At 43.0% G+C, this 18,319-nt stretch overlaps 1 protein-coding gene across 1 annotated transcript; it reads left to right on the forward strand.

Moving 5' to 3' along the window:
- The first annotated feature begins 1,389 nt into the window (after positions 1–1,389).
- Positions 1,390–2,358, forward strand: LOC137504598 (putative olfactory receptor 2B8). The gene has a single exon (XM_068233181.1). It carries the CDS (start codon positions 1,390–1,392, stop codon positions 2,356–2,358), a length of 969 nt encoding a protein of 322 aa, XP_068089282.1.
- Positions 2,359–18,319: the final 15,961 nt, after the last annotated feature.

Genomic DNA, 18,319 nt, shown 5'->3' on the forward strand with positions numbered 1-18,319 from the left:
GAAAACTCTCCTTTCATTATCAGAAGTATGATAATCTGATCAGTTTGAGTGTGCTCTCATTAGTTGTTTTTCCCACCCCCTGTCCTATACAGATTTTCCTACCACTCAGAGTGGACCACACCAACTCTCATTACTTAAAGGGGCCCATACACCTAACAATTTTCCGGCCGAAAAGCGGCCGTTTCGATCACAGTGATCGAAACGGCCGTGAAATCGCCGCGCACACCGCTGACAGAACGATGGATTTCCGTCCGAAATCCATCGCTCCCGTCGACTCCCGTCGATCCATCCGTGCGGAAGATTTTTCTCGGGGGGGGGGGGGGAGCGGGTCGGGAGTGCGTCGATAGCGCGTTCAAATGCCCGACGACGGACGCAATACAGTGGGTATACATTACCTGCTCCACCGGCATGAGTCCCCTGGTCCACCGCTGTCTTCTCCGCCTGGTCCTGGCATCTTTTCCGCATCAGCTTCCAAATCCCGGCATCCGGCATAACTTCCTGTGTCACTGCAGTGACAGTGGAAGTACAAATAGAGGGCGCTCTATTTGAATTTCCGCTGTCACTGGAGTGACAGAAAGTTATACGCGGATGCCAGCCGGGAGCCGATACGGAGAAGATGCCGGGACCAGGCGGAGAAGACAGCGGTGGAGTGACAGAAAGTTATACGCGTATGCCAGCCGGGAGCCGATACGGAGAAGATGCCGGGACCAGGCGGAGAAGACAGCGGTGGAGTGACAGAAAGTTATACGCGGATGCCAGCCGGGAGCCGATACGGAGAAGATGCCGGGACCAGGCGGAGAAGACAGCGGTGGAGTGACAGAAAGTTATACGCGTATGCCAGCCGGGAGCCGATACGGAGAAGATGCCGGGACCAGGCGGAGAAGACAGCGGTGGAGTGACAGAAAGTTATACGCGTATGCTAGCCGGGAGCTGATACGGAGAAGATGCCGGGACCAGGCGGAGAAGACAGCGGTGGACCAGGGGACTCGCGCCGGACGGAACAGGTAATGTATGCGGGGGGGGGGCGGCAGCAGCGGCAGCTCCACAGATTGTGATCGGTTTCAGGCTGAAATCAATTCACAATCTGTTTGCAGTAAAGGTGGCCATGCGATCCCTCTCTGATCAGATTCGATCAGAGAGGGATCTATCTTTTGGTCGAATCTGATGGCAAATCGACCAGTGTATGGCCACCTTTACACGTTTCGAATATGTAGAAGCACAATTTTATCCAGCTCGCTCCCTCTGGTCTGAGCGGTTCAGTACAGAAGACATCTAAGATCACCTACATAGCAACACATTTGTTGCACCAAAACTTTGCCTTGACCAGATCCAAGCTACTTGAAATATCACTAAATATGCATAAACATATCTTTTTTTTTTTTATACAGAATGGCTTGGGAAAATGACACAAGCATTAAGGAATTTATCTTGCTGGGACTTTCCAGCAGCCCTTATATCCAAAAGATACTTTTTGCCATTTTTGTGGTCATGTACTTGGTAATTTTAATAGCAAATTCTCTGATTATCCTGGCTACAGTCCTGGACAGCAAGCTTCACACTCCAATGTATTTTTTTCTTAGAAATCTATCCTTTGTGGACATCTGCTATTCCTCCTCCACCATCCCAAGGATGCTGAGAGATCTGCTATCAGCCATGAAAGATATTTCATATGAAGAATGTGTGTCACAAATGTACATTTCTCTTGCACTGGGGATAACAGAGTGTGTACTATTAGCTGTAATGGCCTATGACCGTTATATTGCAATCTGTTTTCCATTACATTATACTTCAATTATTGCACCAACTACATGCATCAAGATAGCTACAGGGACATGGATTTGTGGGTTTTTAATACCTGTTGTTCAGTTTAAACTTACACTGAGTGTGGACCTTTGTGGGCATAATAAACTTAATCATTTTATGTGTGAGATTCCAGAAATCTTATCATTGGGTTGCGGAAATGTGGCTGTTGTCGAATTTGTCCTTTTTGTGGTTAGTGTCCTCATCTTAGTCATACCTGTTACTTTCATTATCATAACATATACTAAAATAATAAGAGCCATTTTGAAAATAAATACATTAGCGGGACGAAAGAAGGCCTTTTCAACTTGTGGATCTCATGTAATTGTTGTGACTTTATTCTATGGCTCAGCTATGGCTGCCTATATGAAGCCACAATCTGAGCCCTCAGCTGATACAAACAAGCATTTCGCATTTTTTTATATTATAGTCACGCCATTATTGAATCCGCTGGTTTATACACTGAGAAACAAAGATGTTAAATCGGCTTTGAAGCTTTGTTGGTTAAAGCAATGGGAGGTTGATGTCAGAACAATACAGCATCCACACAGGTCTTAACCACTTCACCACTGAGGGGTTTTACCCCCTGACCACCAGAGCAATTTTCACCTTTCAGCGCTCCTTCCATTCATTTGTCTATAACTTTATTATTACTTATCGCAATGAAATTAACTATATCTTGTTTTTTTCGCCACCAATTAGGCTTTCTTTAGGTGGGACATTATGCTAAGAATTATTTTATTCTAAATGTGTTTTAATGGGAAAATAGGAAAAAATGTGGGAACAAATTATTATTTTTCAGTTTTCGGCCATTATAGTTTTTAAATAATGCATGCTACTGTAATTAAAGCCCATGAAATGTATTTGTCCATTTGTCCCGGTTATAAAACCATTTAAATTATGTCCCTATCACAATGTTTGGCGCCAATATTTTATTTGGAAATAAAGGTGCATTTTTTTCAGTTTTGCATCCATCCCTAATTACAAGCCCGTAGTTTATAAAGTAACAGTGTTATACCCTCTTGACATAAATATTTAAAAAGTTCAGTCCCAAAGGTAACTATTTATGTTTTTTTTATTGTATTTGTAAATAAATTGGGGAGTGTGGGAGGCAATGAGTTAATTTATTGTGTAAAACTAATGTATTTGTATATGTAAAATGCTTTAGGGTGTAGTTTTACTATTTGGCCACAAGATGGCCACAGTGAGTTTGTGTTCATGCAACCTGTAAGCGCCCGGAAGGATGCTTACAGGAAGCACTATGAGGCTGGGAAAATTACAATGATCGCGCTGTTTCTCATAGAAGCAGCAGATCATTGCGGAGGCTTAGATCAACGAACGGGAATGGATTTTCCCATTCATTGATCTCGGGGCGAGCGGGTGGCAGCGTGCACGAGCGGCGGGAGTGCGGACAGCGGCGGTAGCGTGGGAGGTACGGATTACTCCATCGCTTGGTTTTTGTGATGATTTGCTCAGCTGCCTGTGCAGGCAGGCAGCCTTTTGACCATTGTGTAGGTTTGCATGCTGCAGGACTCTGGAAAGAAGAGCTTTCTGTCAGTTTTGCAGCTTGTGCTTGCAGAGGAATTTGCATACGTTGTCATGCAAATTGCCTGGCCACATTCATTGGAGGCGTGTACTATAAGTACTATGTCTTTCCCACAATGCTTCGCTGGTCATAAGGATTTAGTCCTGTGTAACACTCCTGCCGGGAGTGTCAGCTATGCTCTTTGTTTGAAGATCAGCTTAGAGTTATTCCTGAATCTGCGCTAGGCAGGTTTTCCCTAGTGCAGTTAGGATTGCATTATTTGTATTGCCTGTTCTGTCTGTCTGTGGGGTGCTAACCGGAACAGCAGTTGTTGCTGGTAGCCCCTTCTGATCTGTTTCCCTGGATCGTGCTAGCCTCTTTTCGCTAGTACTGTGGATCCTTCTGATCTGTTTCCCTGGATCGTGCTAGCCTCTTTTCGCTAGTACTGTGGATCCTTCGGTCCTGCTACTCTGTATTTGGATCGCACTAGCATCTTGCGCTAGCGCTGTGGATCCTTCTGTTCTGTCTGTCTGAATCGCACTTGCCCTAGCGTTAGTGGCAGTGGATTCCTCTGGTCTGAATCTTGGACCTAACCTCAGCTGCGGTCGCTGCTGGTTACTCCTTCTGTTTGTTGTGTGCTTGGATCACACTGCTCTGACAGCAAGAGCAGTGGATCTTTCTGATACCTGGTTCGCACTGGCTCTGATGGTAAGAGCAGTGGTTCCTGTTTGATCGATTCTCGTTGTCTGTCTGTTTGCGTGCGCTTGCTGGTGCCTGCGGTAAGGCAACCGTGTAGCAAGCGCGTTTGTGTGGTGTCTGTCTTGTGTCGGTTAGTTAGGCGTGCTTGTCTCTATTGTGCTTATCACGTGGAGACCGCACATAACTGCGTGCACTGTTGCGAATGAGTGCGGTGTTCGCGGTTAGCTAGCGTTTGTTATTTTCCGTATCTCCTCATTGTATGATTTGCTGTGCCTTTGCTAACCTCATATTCTGTCCTGATCTGCCTTGTGTCACGTCTGGCGATCGCACCTCTCGCGATCGCGTTCCTATTTCATATCTGCTGTTGTGTGTGCGCGGTCGCGGGGTGGCGACTAGATTGGCACACACACATACAATCTGTCCCTTTGCTCAATCTCATTCGCAATCGCTTCTCTTGCGACTGCGTTCTGCGCTTCGTACAATTCCTGTCTGGCATTTGTGGAGGTACAGAGGATTGGTTCCTCTGCACTCCCCAGCGCCTTCTGCCCACAGGAATTTTCCCTCTACGGGTGCGTAGCACCTTTTGCTGGGTGCCTGCAATTACACGCTTATGGAGGATTTCCGCCGTGTCAGCGCACGCGTTGTGCGCTGATCACGGAGAAAGTTCCACAATCATTACAGTTTTATAAAGGGGGAAAAAGGGACGGAGAAATCCGTACCGCGGGGGGTAAAGTGGTTAAAATCAGAACTCATTTGTCGTCCTAACATCAACAGAAGAGCATCAGCAAATAGTTTTGAAACTAGCACTTACATTTTCATATATAGTATTATGTTCAAAGATACAAGCAAATGTCTGGCTAAAAATGTATGGCCCCTCCTAGAACTGATTAATGCTGAAGATTTACCATGGAGTTAACTTCCCCTTTCAGTAACCAGTAGAATTAACCTCCCTGGCGGTGCATTTCTGTCTGGAATTATGAGTCAATTCTTAAGTCATAACGCAACAAAATATGCCAGAATAAAAGCCTGGTAGACATTCTGCATATATATAAAAGACTAGAACACAAATTTGTTGAATTAATTACATGTATTTATAAAATAAAAAAATTGTGAAACTGTACAAATAAGGCAGGCAGAGAGTAGTTAAAATCCAGGTGGAGGTCGGTGCAGACGGCAGACAGAGACAGAGACAGAGAGTAGTTAAAATCCAGGCGGAGGTCGGTGCATATACAGTATATATGAATATACATATATACATATACAGTATATATATATATACATATACAGTATAATATATATATATATATATATATATATATATACACACACATATATATACTGTATATATGCATATATATATATATATATATATATATATATATATATACAGTATATATATATACATATATATATGTATATATATATATATATATATATATATATACACAGTATATATATATATATATACATATATATATGTATATATATATATATATATATATATATATATATATATATATATATATATATATATATATATATATAGGGGCTGCAGCAGACAACAGGAAAGCAGTGACAGGGGCTCTTGGTTACACTATAATGCGATCTCCACTCGGGAAACTGTTAGACGGTGAAACCGCCATCTTTACAGTTAGTGCAGAACTGCCATCAGCAGCAGCGCTGTACTGGGGCAGAAGAAAGCGATCGGCTTTCATAGGCAGAAGCCTATGACAGCCAATCGCCAGGATTGGCTGGCTGGGGTGGAGGAAGGAGTTTAGGGAAAAAAATAAGATATATAGTAAAAAATATTTAAAAAACACAACAATATTTATTTAAAAAAAAGCACAGGGGGCTCTGTTAGTGGGGAGAAAAGGGGGGGGGGTCACTTGTGTGCTGTGTTGTGCAGTCCTACAGCTTGGCCTTAAAGCTGCAGTTTCCAATTAGCAAAAAAATGGCCTGGTCTTAGGGGGGGGGTTAACACTGCAGTCCTCAAGAGGTTAAAGAGGAAGGGGAGAGTAAAAGAGGAATAAGAGAGGAAAGTTACAGATGAGCCCCTATTGTGGACATGGAGTAGTAAAAAACTGGAGAAGATAAGAAGGGGTAACTAGGGGGATTTTGGCACTTCAGCCAGGGCACTATCTGTACAAAGTTTGCATGTTCTTTCTATGTCTGTGTGGAGTTCCTCCAGGCACTCCAGTTTTCTCCCAAATACATACAGATAAGTCATCTTCCCTCTAAAAATTGGCACTTGACTAATGAAAATATGACTATAGACTTCTGAGAATTAGGGACAGGACTACATCCTGTAGACAGAGATGCACAAAATGTCAGTGCTTTATAAATGCTAAATAATAATATTTAACAAACTTCTCATCAAACATGCTTCTTTAAAAGCCTAAGGGCTCTTTCACATCTGACAACGCGAACAGGAGCCGTTCTCCTGCACGCGTTGTCTGCCTGCGGCGTGCCGTCGGGGATATCTGCGGTGCGACGCAATCAGCGGCGGTAGCTGGTAATTAAACCCGACGGAAACCGCCGGCTCGCGGGTGCGTTGGAGGAAAAACTGCGCCGGGGTGCGTCGGAACCGCAACGCATCGAAACGCAGCGTCGAGTGTGAAAGGTAAAATGAAAGTCTATGGACTTTCATCTTACCTTGGTTAACGCAAACGGCTTCCGTTTGCGTTAACGCAGAAAGTCTGCCCTAATGTGAAAGAGCCCTTAGAAAACCTTCAAGATTTTAAATTCTGAAAAAGAATTGTATGGCATGACTCACATACAGTATAGTTGGATAACATTGGAGTCAATGGGGCCTAAACAATCTATTTAGATTATTGCAAGAGCTGTGCAGTGTACATGCGCCAATCATTCCATGTTCAGTGACGTACTTCCAGTCCAGCAGGGAGCATATCACTGAGCGGAGAGCAGAGCTACGCAAATCACCTTGCCAGTGCACTCATTTGCATACTTGAATGTTTAACCCTTTTAATAAGACAATAAAAAACTAGAATACAGCCTAGTTATTTGCAGGCATTTAGGATGTACTGTAAGTGTTTGATAAAAAAAAATCTAAATCAGTATTTCTTTTTCAGTGTTTAGAGTAGAAGTTACTGTAATTCTTCTTTTTCTTTTGTCACCAAACGGGCAGCTGAACTGCAAGCTCAAATCAGGCATCAGGACAGTGTTGTCAGTGAGGATACTGCAAGCAAAGTCAGCTAACCATCCACCGACATAATGTCCCCCCACCCCACTGCTGCCTTTGGGCGGGGTCCTGAGCATCTGCACTTATCCCATTAAAACCAATAAAACTAGCAAGACTACCTGGACTAATTGATCACCACTCCATTGTCTTCATGAACCTAGCCTCGCACCCACATTCTAGGGAGACGATACAAGAAAGGAGGGGAACAGCACCCACTAAAAAGGAGGAGCATCCCACGACAATTGGTCTCTAAGTCCTAAAACCACAATCTTGAAGAGGAGGAGCTAGTAAAAATAGCTGTTTATTTATAGCTGAGGCAGGAGATGGCAGCTCTACAGCTCTGAAAAGAAAGGACACCGAAACAGCAGCTGCTACACTCTCCTTGGTTTTATGTATTTGAGCTATAAATAATGAGCTATTTTTACATTGCAAGCAGTGCTGCCTATCGCCCTCTCTCCTCTACATTCTAGGGCAGGCTTTCTCAACCAGGGTTCCTTGAGCACTCTGCAGGGGTTCCTTGGCATTTTCCCCTAACGTGGGGGAAGTATAATAGAGCACACTAGAATAGGTTGTGCTGTAACAAGAAGCACTAAATTGGGGGGTCAGGAGACAGTGTAATGAGTGGCAGTGTAATAGGAGATAGTGAAATTAGCAGCCTAACCTATTTAAAGACCATGCCTCCTGAAAATAAATGTAGGGGTTCCTCAAGACCAAAAAATTGTTTGCAGGGGTTCCTTGAGATCCAAAATTTATTTACAGGCTTCCTCCAAGGTAAAAAGGTTGAGAAAGGCTGGTCTAGGGAGATGCACAACCATTTATTCATGTATTGGGGTGATATATATATATAAATTTACTTTCCTACTAATCTTTTAGTAATTATCTGTACTACACAACCAATTAATTAGAACATTTTTTTTCATTTCAGTGTCTCTTTAATATATATATATATAAAGAGATCTTAAAGAGATGCTGAAGCAAAAAAAGATGATGATCTAATTAATTGGTTGTGTAGTACAGCTAATTACTAAAAGATTAGTAGCAAAGAAAATATTCTCATATCTTTATTTTCAGTTATATAGTGTTTTTATAACATTGCATCATTCTCTTATATTTGCAGTTTTCACACTATTCAGCATGCTAAATGATTTTACAGAGCAGGCTTGTGAACTTTTGAACTGTCCTCTGTAGAGAAAAAGAAAATACAGTGACTGACACTTGAGAGAACTAGGTGGTGTTGTTTCTGAAGAAACCACATGATGTTGGCTATGTGTCTGATTGGCTGTATGTGGCTCCACCCATCCTGCCAAATTTTAACCCCAGTCACCCAGAGACCCACTGTGCCATGTTTGGCAACTCTGGCTTTTATACTGTGAGAATTACAGCTTTTTACATTTTCTTATTGAAGTCAATAGGAAATATCTGATTGGTATCTGTATGAGTGGCAAAAGTTTAAAATTTTCCAATGAAAGTCTATGGGAAAAATGGGGTCTTCGGGGGGCCACCACAGAGGCCCAGAGGGTGGGATTGCTTAACAAAGCACAAGCAACCTATTTGGGTATGAGCCGAACAAGTGTGCAAAGTTTCATATTTCTACTCCTAAAACTCTGGGAGGAGTAGGGTATAGAAAATTGCTAAATTTTCATTGGCCGTTTGTAGTGCCCCCACTCCCCCCCCCCCCCTCAAATACATATTTTAATTCAGTGTGACACCAACAATATACAGTGGTGTGAAAAACTATTTGCCCCCTTCCTGATTTCTTATTCTTTTGCATGTTTGTCACACTTAAATGTTTCTGCTCATCAAAAACCGTTAACTATTAGTCAAAGATAACATAATTGAACACAAAATGCAGTTTTAAATGATGGTTTTTATTATTTAGTGAGAAAAAAACCTCCAAACCTACATGGCCCTGTGTGAAAAAGTGATTGCCCCCCTTGTTAAAAAATAACTTAACTGTGGTTTATCACACCTGAGTTCAATTTCTGTAGTCACCCCCAGGCCTGATTACAGCCACACCTGTTTCAATCCAGAAATCACTTAAATAGGAGCTATCTGACACAGAGAAGTAGACCAAAAGCACCTCAAAAGCTAGACATCATGCCAAGATCCAAAGAAATTCAGGAACAAATGAGAACAAAAGTACTGTAATTGAGATCTATCAGTCTGGTAAAAGTTATAAAGCCATTTCTAATGCTTTGGAACTCCAGCGAACCACAGTGAGAGCCATTATCCATAAATGGCAAAAACATGGACCAGTGATGAACCTTACCAGGAGTGGCCGGCTGACCAATATTACCCCAAGAGCGCAGAAAAAACTAATCCGAGAGGCCACAAAAGACCCCAGGACAACATCTAAAGAACTGCAGGCCTCACTTGCCTCAATTAAGGTCAGTGTTCACGACTCCACCATAAGAAAGAGACTGGGCAAAAATGGCCTGCATGGCAGATATCCAAGGCACAAACCACTTTTAAGCAAAAAGAACATTAAGTCTCGCCTCAATTTTGCTAAAAAAACATCTTAATGATTGCCAAGACTTTTGGGAAAATACCTTGTGGACCAACGAGACAAAAGTTGAACTTTTTGGAAGGTGCGTGTCCCGTTACATCTGGCATAGAAGTAACACAGCATTTCAGCAAAAGAACATCATACCAACAGTAAAATATGGTGGTGTTAGTGTGATGGTCTGGGGTTGTTTTGCTGCTTCAGGACCTGGAAGGCTTGCTGTGATAGATGGAACCATGAATTCTACTGTCTGCCAAAAAATCCTGAAGGAGAATGTCTGGCCATCTGTTCATCAACTCAAGCTGAAGCGATCTTGGGTGCTGCAGCAGAACAATGACCCAAAACATACCAGCAAATCCACCTCTGAATGGCTGAAGAAAAACAAAATGAAGACTTTGGAGTGGCCTAGTCAAAGCCCTGACCTGAATCCTATTGAGATGTTGTGGCATGACCTTAAAAAGGTGGTTCATGCTAGAAAACCCTCAAATAAAGCTGAATTACAACAATTCTGCAAAGATGAGTGGGCCAAAATTCCTCCAGAGCGCTGTAAAAAACTTGTTGCAAGTTATCGCAAACACTTGATTGCAGTTATTGCTGCTAAGGGTGGCCCAAACAGTTATTAGGTTCAGGGGGCAATTTCTTTTTCACACAGGGCCATGTAGGTTTTGAGTTTTTTTTTTCTCACTAAATAATAAAAAATCATCATTTAAAACTGCATTTTGTGTTCAATTATGTTATCTTTGACTAATAGTTAACGGTTTTTGATGAGCAGAAACATTTAAGTGTGACAAATATGCAAAAGAATAAGAAATCAGGAAGGGGGCAAATCGTTTTTCACACCACTGTATGGTCCGAGTTTGGGGAGTGTAGTTTCAAAACTGTATAAACGGTGGTGATTGAAAATTTCCCCTGTCAAAGTCAATACGAAAAAAGGGGTCTTCCAGGGTCTGTCGCAGGGGCGCGGAGGGTGGGATCGCTTAATAAAGCACAAGCAGCGTACTTCGCTATAAGACGAATAAGTGTGGAAAGTTTGGCGCTTGTACCCCTAAAACTGCAGGAGAAGTAGCATATAGAAAATGGGGGCGTGCTAATGAGAATAAGAATAAGAACGAGCTGAACTCGAAGAACAGTATGTTGGATTTTTTATAGCCAACATAATAAGCTTCAGAAGACAGAGCTCTCTGCGACTTTGAGAGTCGTGGAGCTCAATGGCTCTTTTTCATAGATAACCACTGGAGTTTCTTAACTCTTCCTGTACTGGAAACAATACTAGACTTATGTCTCTGCTCCATATGTTTTATTTCTTAGCTGTACTACACATACAAATCATTATATTATTTTTTTTCCTGCTTTCAGTGTCTCTTTAATATAAACCTAATTGTAGGAGGTTCAGGATTGTTTAGGGAATTCTTTAGAAGTCCAGAGAACCTCTTTAATGCCTTTTCATTCTTTTCATGTTACTTAAAGTTAAACTCTGCTTTGGAAGAGAGATGAGTTATCCCTTGAGTTTAAGTCTAAACATTGCTACTCAAGCCTGTTTCTAGGGGTGGACGAGGTGGTTCACTTCCCGGGCTGAAATGACAGAAGGGGGAGTAGTGGGTGCAGAGGGAGAGAGGTAGGAGATGCAGAGAAACCATGGTGGAGCATAAGTATATTTAGGGTCGGGAAGGACACATGCAATATGGCTTTATGGCTTCCTTATCGACATCCTGGTTTCCATAGCTCCAGGACATCATTCATTCATCAAGTGAGCACAGCAACTAGTGGTTTACATGATGACTGGTGTCATGCAGCTATTGGAGTCCAAGGCCCATATGCAATTCATTTTTTTTATCCTGTGTGATATTTTCACAACTTTTTATAAAATGCCAGCAAACAAGAAAATACTCAAAGTAAATTTTCATAGTACTTTTTCACCAACTTTTGGGTACCTTTTCATTTGTAAAATGCTGCAAATTTAGTTTAACCCATTCGCGTTCCGTCGTTTTCACTTGAGAAATGTTCACCTCCCATTCATTAGCCTATAACTTTATCACTACTTATCACAATGAACTGATCTATATCTTGTTTTTTCCACCACCAATTAGGCTTTCTTTGGGGGGTACATTTTGCTAAGAGCCACTTTACTGTAAATGCATTTTAACAGGAAGAATAAGAAAAAAACGGAAAAAAATCATTATTTCTCAGTTTTCAGCCATTATAGTTTTAAAATAATACATGCCTCCATAATTAAAACTCATGTATTGTATTTGCCCATATGTCCCGGTTATTACACCATTAAAATTATGTCCCTATCACAATGTATGGCGACAATATTTTATTTGGAAATAAAGGTGCATTTTTTCCGTTTTGCATCTCACTATTTACAAGTTTAAAATAAAAAAAATATAGAAATATTTCATCTTTACATTGATATTTAAAAAGTTTAGACCCTTACGTAAATATTTACATGTTTTTTTTTTTTTATTGTAATGTTTTTTTTTTTATTAAACATTTTATTTGGGTAGTTTTGGGAGGGTGGGATGTAAATAATAGGTTTATAATGTAAATGTGTGTTGATTTTTATTTTTTTTTACTTTTAGTTGTAGTATTACTTTTTGGCCACAAGATGGCGGCCATGAGTTTGTTTACATGACGTCACTCTAAGCGTAACATGCCCTTAGAGAGACGCATGGGGGAGGTGACAGCCAGAAAAAGCAAAGCTTCCGAGAGAAGCTGTCGCTTTTTCAACGGGGGAGAGGAATCAGTGATCGGGCACCATAGCCCGATTCACTGATTGCCTGGCTAACGATCGGCCGCGGAAGCGCGCAGGGGCGCGCATGGTTCATGGACGTAGTTTCTACATCCAGGAACTAAAATAGGTTAAAGAGAGGAAGACAATTATCTTCTAGGAGATAACTCAGTTGAAAAAATAAATTGCATATGGGCCCAAGAGTCCAAAAAGATAGACACATCGGCCCATATGCAATTAACTTTTTCTCCTAGGAGATCATTTTTAAACTTATTTTCAAAATATCCTTTCAGTACTTGCCAATTAAAAATAACCAAAAAGTAGGTGAAAATGTAATATCAAAATTATTTTGAGTATTTTCTTGCTTTCTGGTGGCTTAAAATGCATTTTATTGACAAATTAAAAAAAAATCACCTAGGAAAAAACTCAGGAGAAAAAAATGAATAGCATATGGACCATCGTATGTCTCTCCTGGCCCTGGATGATCAGTTACTTACACTCTGCTGTACTCTGCATACAGGGGGACTTTAACTGCCTACATTGGGGGCACCTCTGGCTGCCTAGGCTGTGAGGGGTCATCTTCCAATACTTTGGAAGGGGGTTACACCTGGCTTCCCACACTGTGGAGCTCATTTGGCTACCTATACTCATGGGCCCGCTACATCTGGCTGCTTACACTGGCTACCTATACTCGGAGGAGCTACATCTGGCGTCATCTGACTACCTATTACTGGGGGGGGGGGCACTTGGCTAGTGGTTACCTATACTAAGAGGACATCTGGCTACCTATACTGAGAGAAGGGTGCAACATCTAGCTGCCTATTATGCAGGGGTCATCTGGCTACCTATACTAGTGGGTCCTCTGGCTACCTATACTGGGAGCAACATCTGGCTGTATGTACGGGGTGCTACCTATAATGGGAGGGGGGCACCTCTGGCTCCCACATTGCAACATCATGTTCTATCCTGGGTGGGGAGATTTTCACACCCTTGCCTTGGGAGCTATTTAGCCTAGAAACCAGGCCCAGATTTACATCACAGAAGCCTATAGGCACAGATGTCCTGGCACCCGGTCCCCAGACTTCACCCTCCCTGAGCCTACAAACACCTGCCAAACTGCAAGTGTGCTGGCTGGCCCAGTTGCCACTTCTCCCTTACCTCCCTTGGCCATCATAGGTAGCTACAGATGTCCTTTAGCATTAGGTGGCCAAAGGCTCCCTCAATATTAAGCAGGTAGTGGTGCCGCCGACCGAAGGGAGATCTCGTCAGTGGAATTTTGAGAGCTGGGTGAGTAACCTCTTATTTCTGCTCTGCTTGGGACTCTGCATAGGGAAGGGGGAGGCACAAGTGGTGCGAAGTGTGCCACCTTTCTATCATTAGGGGCCTTTAGGCACGTACCTGCAGTGCTTTGTGGTAAATCTGGCCCTGCTAGAAACTGCCAAAATAAGTAATGGCAAAAAAATGACTCAAAGGGAACCAGAGATGAACGATTCACACAAAATAAACTTATCAGTCGATAGCTTGTAAAGAATAAATGCTGTACCTGATAATTTCGCCACTCTAGCGTGCCTTTCTGAGTGTTTTTTATCCATTATTGCTCCAGGAAATATCCAATATGGCCGCCGGCTCATATCCCTTCTGCTTCCAGGTTATAAGTTGTTCTGGATGTGCTGTCTAGCCTCTATGAGACTATAGACAAGCAGGGCTGCTGCAGGCCTTCATCTGTCTGCTTTCAACTTTATTATTCTGGCATGCTGTGTGGCTGCCTGTAGGAAGTGTCTCTCATAGAAATGAAACTGCATACAGTAGATAATGACTGGCTGCACAATGCACACAGATACACTTGTCTGTTTCAGAGCTTCTTTCTCGGCAGCAGCAGCCCCTCCCATGTCAACAGCTCTGAGTAGGGGGCCAGGAGGGGACAGGCTTGGGCTTGAAAAGACTCTACAGAAGGGTGACTCAGCTATAATGATTCCAGGTCAAACCTAGACTGAATCAGTCGGTGGATTGTTATCACAGCTGATAACAGATAGATTAGACTGAGAAGAATAAAACTAAAAGCATGATAGGTGTTTACTGTCATGTTCCCACTGATAAATGTAATAAAATACATGAGGGTGCTTCGTCTACATTTTCCTCAACAGTTCATGGTCATCTCATGGTCCCATTGTGCTTTTTACCACTTCACCCAGCCAGACCAATAAACAAGCAACGACAAATGAGTGCTACTGTCTGGAAATGGCTGCTCATTGACGTTCTTCCCTCTCCGTAACATCAGCATGTCTGTTCAGCCGTCTTTTCTAAAACTGTAATCTGGGACATTCATAAATGATCATTCCAGGCTCTACTCAGGCAGCTAAGGAAAACATCTGGCCAAACAGAGTACACATTTTGGTCATTCATAAATCTTTACTTTTTGGAAATTGATATCTGAATGCAAATTGACATGGAATGGTAGTTTTCAAACACTAAATTACAACAAGATTTGCCCCTCATTAATATATCTTTATAGCAATTTATTTTAACAGACAATGGCCTCAATTCACTAAGCTTAACTCCTGTCTTTAATAACTCTTCAGAGCTGCATAACAGTTACCACAATTATATCACCATGGTGATAACTGTAAAACAGCTCAGAAGAGTTATTAGACAGGAGTTAAGCTTAGTGAATTGAGGCCATAGAATGTTGCTAAGAATTCTTATTTCCTTTCTACTTTAAAGGACAACTGTAGCAAGAGGGATATGGAGGCTGCCCTATTTATTTTCTTTTAAACAATACAAGTTATCTGGCTATCCTGCTGATCCTCTGCCTCTATTACTTTTAGCCATAGCCACTGAACAGGCATGCAGCAGATCAGGTGTTTCTGACATTATTGTCAGATCTAACAATATTAGCTGCATGCGTGTTTCTGGTGTTATTCAGACAACACTGCAGCCAAATAGACCAGCGGGGCTTCCAGGCAACTGGTATTGTTTAAAAGGAAATAAATATGGAAGCCTTCACAAACTTCTCACTTCAGTTGTCCTTTATGTCACACAGAGGCCCATACGCAAATCACTTTTTCTCCAGATTTTTCTCCTAGGAGATAGTTTTTCATTCAATTTAAACAAACTTTTTACCACTTTGAAATGGAAAAAGTACCAAAAAAAGGGCGAAAAAGTACCATTAAATTTTTTTTGAGTATTTGTTTGTTCCTCCCACCAGGCTATCTACCTATTAACCCACCCTCCCTCCCACCAGGCTACCTACCTATTAGCCCACACTACTTCCCACCAGGCTACCTACCTACCTATTATCCCACCCTCCCTCCCACCAGGCTACCTACCTATTAGCCCACCCTCCCTTCCACCAGGCTACCTACCTATTAGCTCAGCCTCCCTCCCACCAGGCTACCTATTAGACCACCCTCCCTCCCACCAGGTGACCTACCTACTAGCTAACCCTCCTTTCCACCAGGCTACCTACCTACCTACCTATTACCCACCCTCCCTCCCACCCGGCTACCTACCTACCTATGAAAAGGTGGCAAGTTGCGCATCCCTAAAAACATGCTGCAATTGACTGGTTAATCGCTCAGGCATGCACCACCTCTATTAGGCTGAAAATGCATGCCCTGCGTCCAAACCAATGCTACATGTATTATACTATGGAGGAACTTTGGCTTCCATTATAGTTTGCACGAAAAGTATAATATACTGGACACTTGCGCCACGGTGAGGTAGACCTCCGGGCAAGTGGCCTAACCTAAATTAAAAACAACATATGTATAACCTTGGGAGCAGCTAAGCAAAAATGTGTAACTTTCATTTTAATGGACAGCAAGGAGAGGGCCAGCGCATACCACAAAGGCTGCATCTGAAATGACCAACAGCTCACATGTGCAGCACCTATAATAAGCTATCTGCACACTTTGCATTCAATTCAGATGCAAATCATATGCATAACTACTATTACTTACCATGCAAACGGGAAACTCAGGAATACAGGCTGGGAGCAGCTAACCTGGTAGTTACATACTAGAAAAATTATGAAAAGGGGGGGAGGTTGCGCATCCCTAAAAACATGCTGCAATTGACTGGTTAATCACTCAGGCATGCACCACCTCTATTAGGCTGAAAATGCATGCCCTGCGTCCAAAACAAATGCAACATTTATTATTGTAACGATCAGTAACCGCTCTTAACAGCACGTCAGTCAGTACTTTATTTAGAGTGTGATCGCACGTGTTTTAGTGCACAGTAACACAGGAGTACTCCTATGTGATAGCCCTTGGCTGTAGGGACTATCACTAGGTAGTGTGGTCGTACAGGCAATATCGGTAACAGATTGGTCTGGAGGCAGTACAAAGTCGTCAGGCAAAAGCGTAGTGAGAAACAGGCAAAGATTGGTAACAGGTCAGATGAGCGAAGGTACAGAATCAGGAGGCAATATCAGAGTCGGGGTCAGGCCGGGGTCTGCAACGATCAGATAGGCAGAGTACAGAATCGAGAGGCAGAGAGCAGAATCAAAGGTTCGGGCAGAGAGTCATACACAAATAAACAATACAATAATAATAATTACTATTACAAGTATAATAATAATCCTAGCTATGTGTGAATCCTCGGGGTCCTACCAGATCAAACACACTGGGAACTGACTAAGGTCTGAGAGCTTAACCGCAAAGTATCAGCAACAGCAGACAATGAGCTACTGACAGCTCAGGTCTTAAATACAGACAGGTAAGCCCGCAGTTCCGCCCAGCGTACATCAACCAATCAGGAGCGGTGATCGGTCCTGCACTGTCAGCTGACCGGCCGGTCAGCTGACCCGTCTCCTCAAGGCATAAAGGTCCTGTCTCCTGGCGCGCGCGTGCGCTGCCCTGCTCATATGCACCCTGGAGAGACCTGTCCTGCCCAACGGAGATGACTGAGAAGACGCGGCGAGATCCGTGGCCGCATCAGACGCGGAAGCGGCGGCCTCCCTGCTGCGGAGGTAACTACCATACTCCTGACAATTATACTATGGAGGAACTTTGGCTTCCACTATAGTTTGCATGCAAAGTATAATATACTGGACACTTGCGCCACGGTGAGGCAGACCTCCGGGCAAGTGGCCTAACCTAAATTAAAAACAAGATATGTATAACCTTGGGAGCAGCTAATCAAAAATTTGTAACTTACATTTTAATGGACAGCAAGGAGAGGGCCAGCATTTGTTTTGGACGCAGGGCACGTATTTTCAGTGTAATAGAGGTGGTGCATGCCTGAGCGATTAACCAGTCAATTGCAGCATGTTTTTTGGGATGTGCAACCCCCCCCCTTTTCATAATTTTGGTAGTATGTAACTACCAGGTTAGCTGCTCCCAGCCTGTATTCCTGAGTTTCCCGTTTGCATGGTAAGTAATAGTAGTTATGCATATGATTTGCATCTGAATTGAATGCGAAGTGTGCAGATAGCTTATTATAGGTGCTGCACATGTGAGCTGTTGGTCATTTCAGATGCAGCCTTTGTGATATGCGCTGGCCCTCTCCTTGCTACCTACCTACCTATCTATTAGCCCAGCCTCCATCCCACCAGGCTACCTACCTACCTATTAGCCCACCCTCCCTCCCACCAGGCTACCTACCTACCTATTAGACCACCCTCCATCCCACCAGGCTACCTACCTACCTACCTATTAGCCCACCCTTCTTCCCATCAGGCTACCTACTTACCTAACTACCTATTAGCCCACCCTCCCTCCCTCCCACCAGGCTACCAACCTACCTACCAACCTACCTATCTATTAGCCCACCCTCTCTCCCACCAGGCATCTACCTACCCCCCTATTAGCCCACCCTACCTCCCACCAGGCTACCTACCTACCTACCAGCCCACCCTCC

This window comes from Hyperolius riggenbachi, chromosome 4, assembly GCF_040937935.1.
Source record: "Hyperolius riggenbachi isolate aHypRig1 chromosome 4, aHypRig1.pri, whole genome shotgun sequence".
NCBI classification, from domain to species: domain Eukaryota; kingdom Metazoa; phylum Chordata; class Amphibia; order Anura; family Hyperoliidae; genus Hyperolius; species Hyperolius riggenbachi.

Bases quoted from the DNA above. Each gene is read 5' to 3' on its own strand.
- LOC137504598 (XM_068233181.1), top strand. From the start codon at position 1,390: ATGGCTTGGGAAAATGACACAAGCATTAAGGAATTTATCTTGCTGGGA.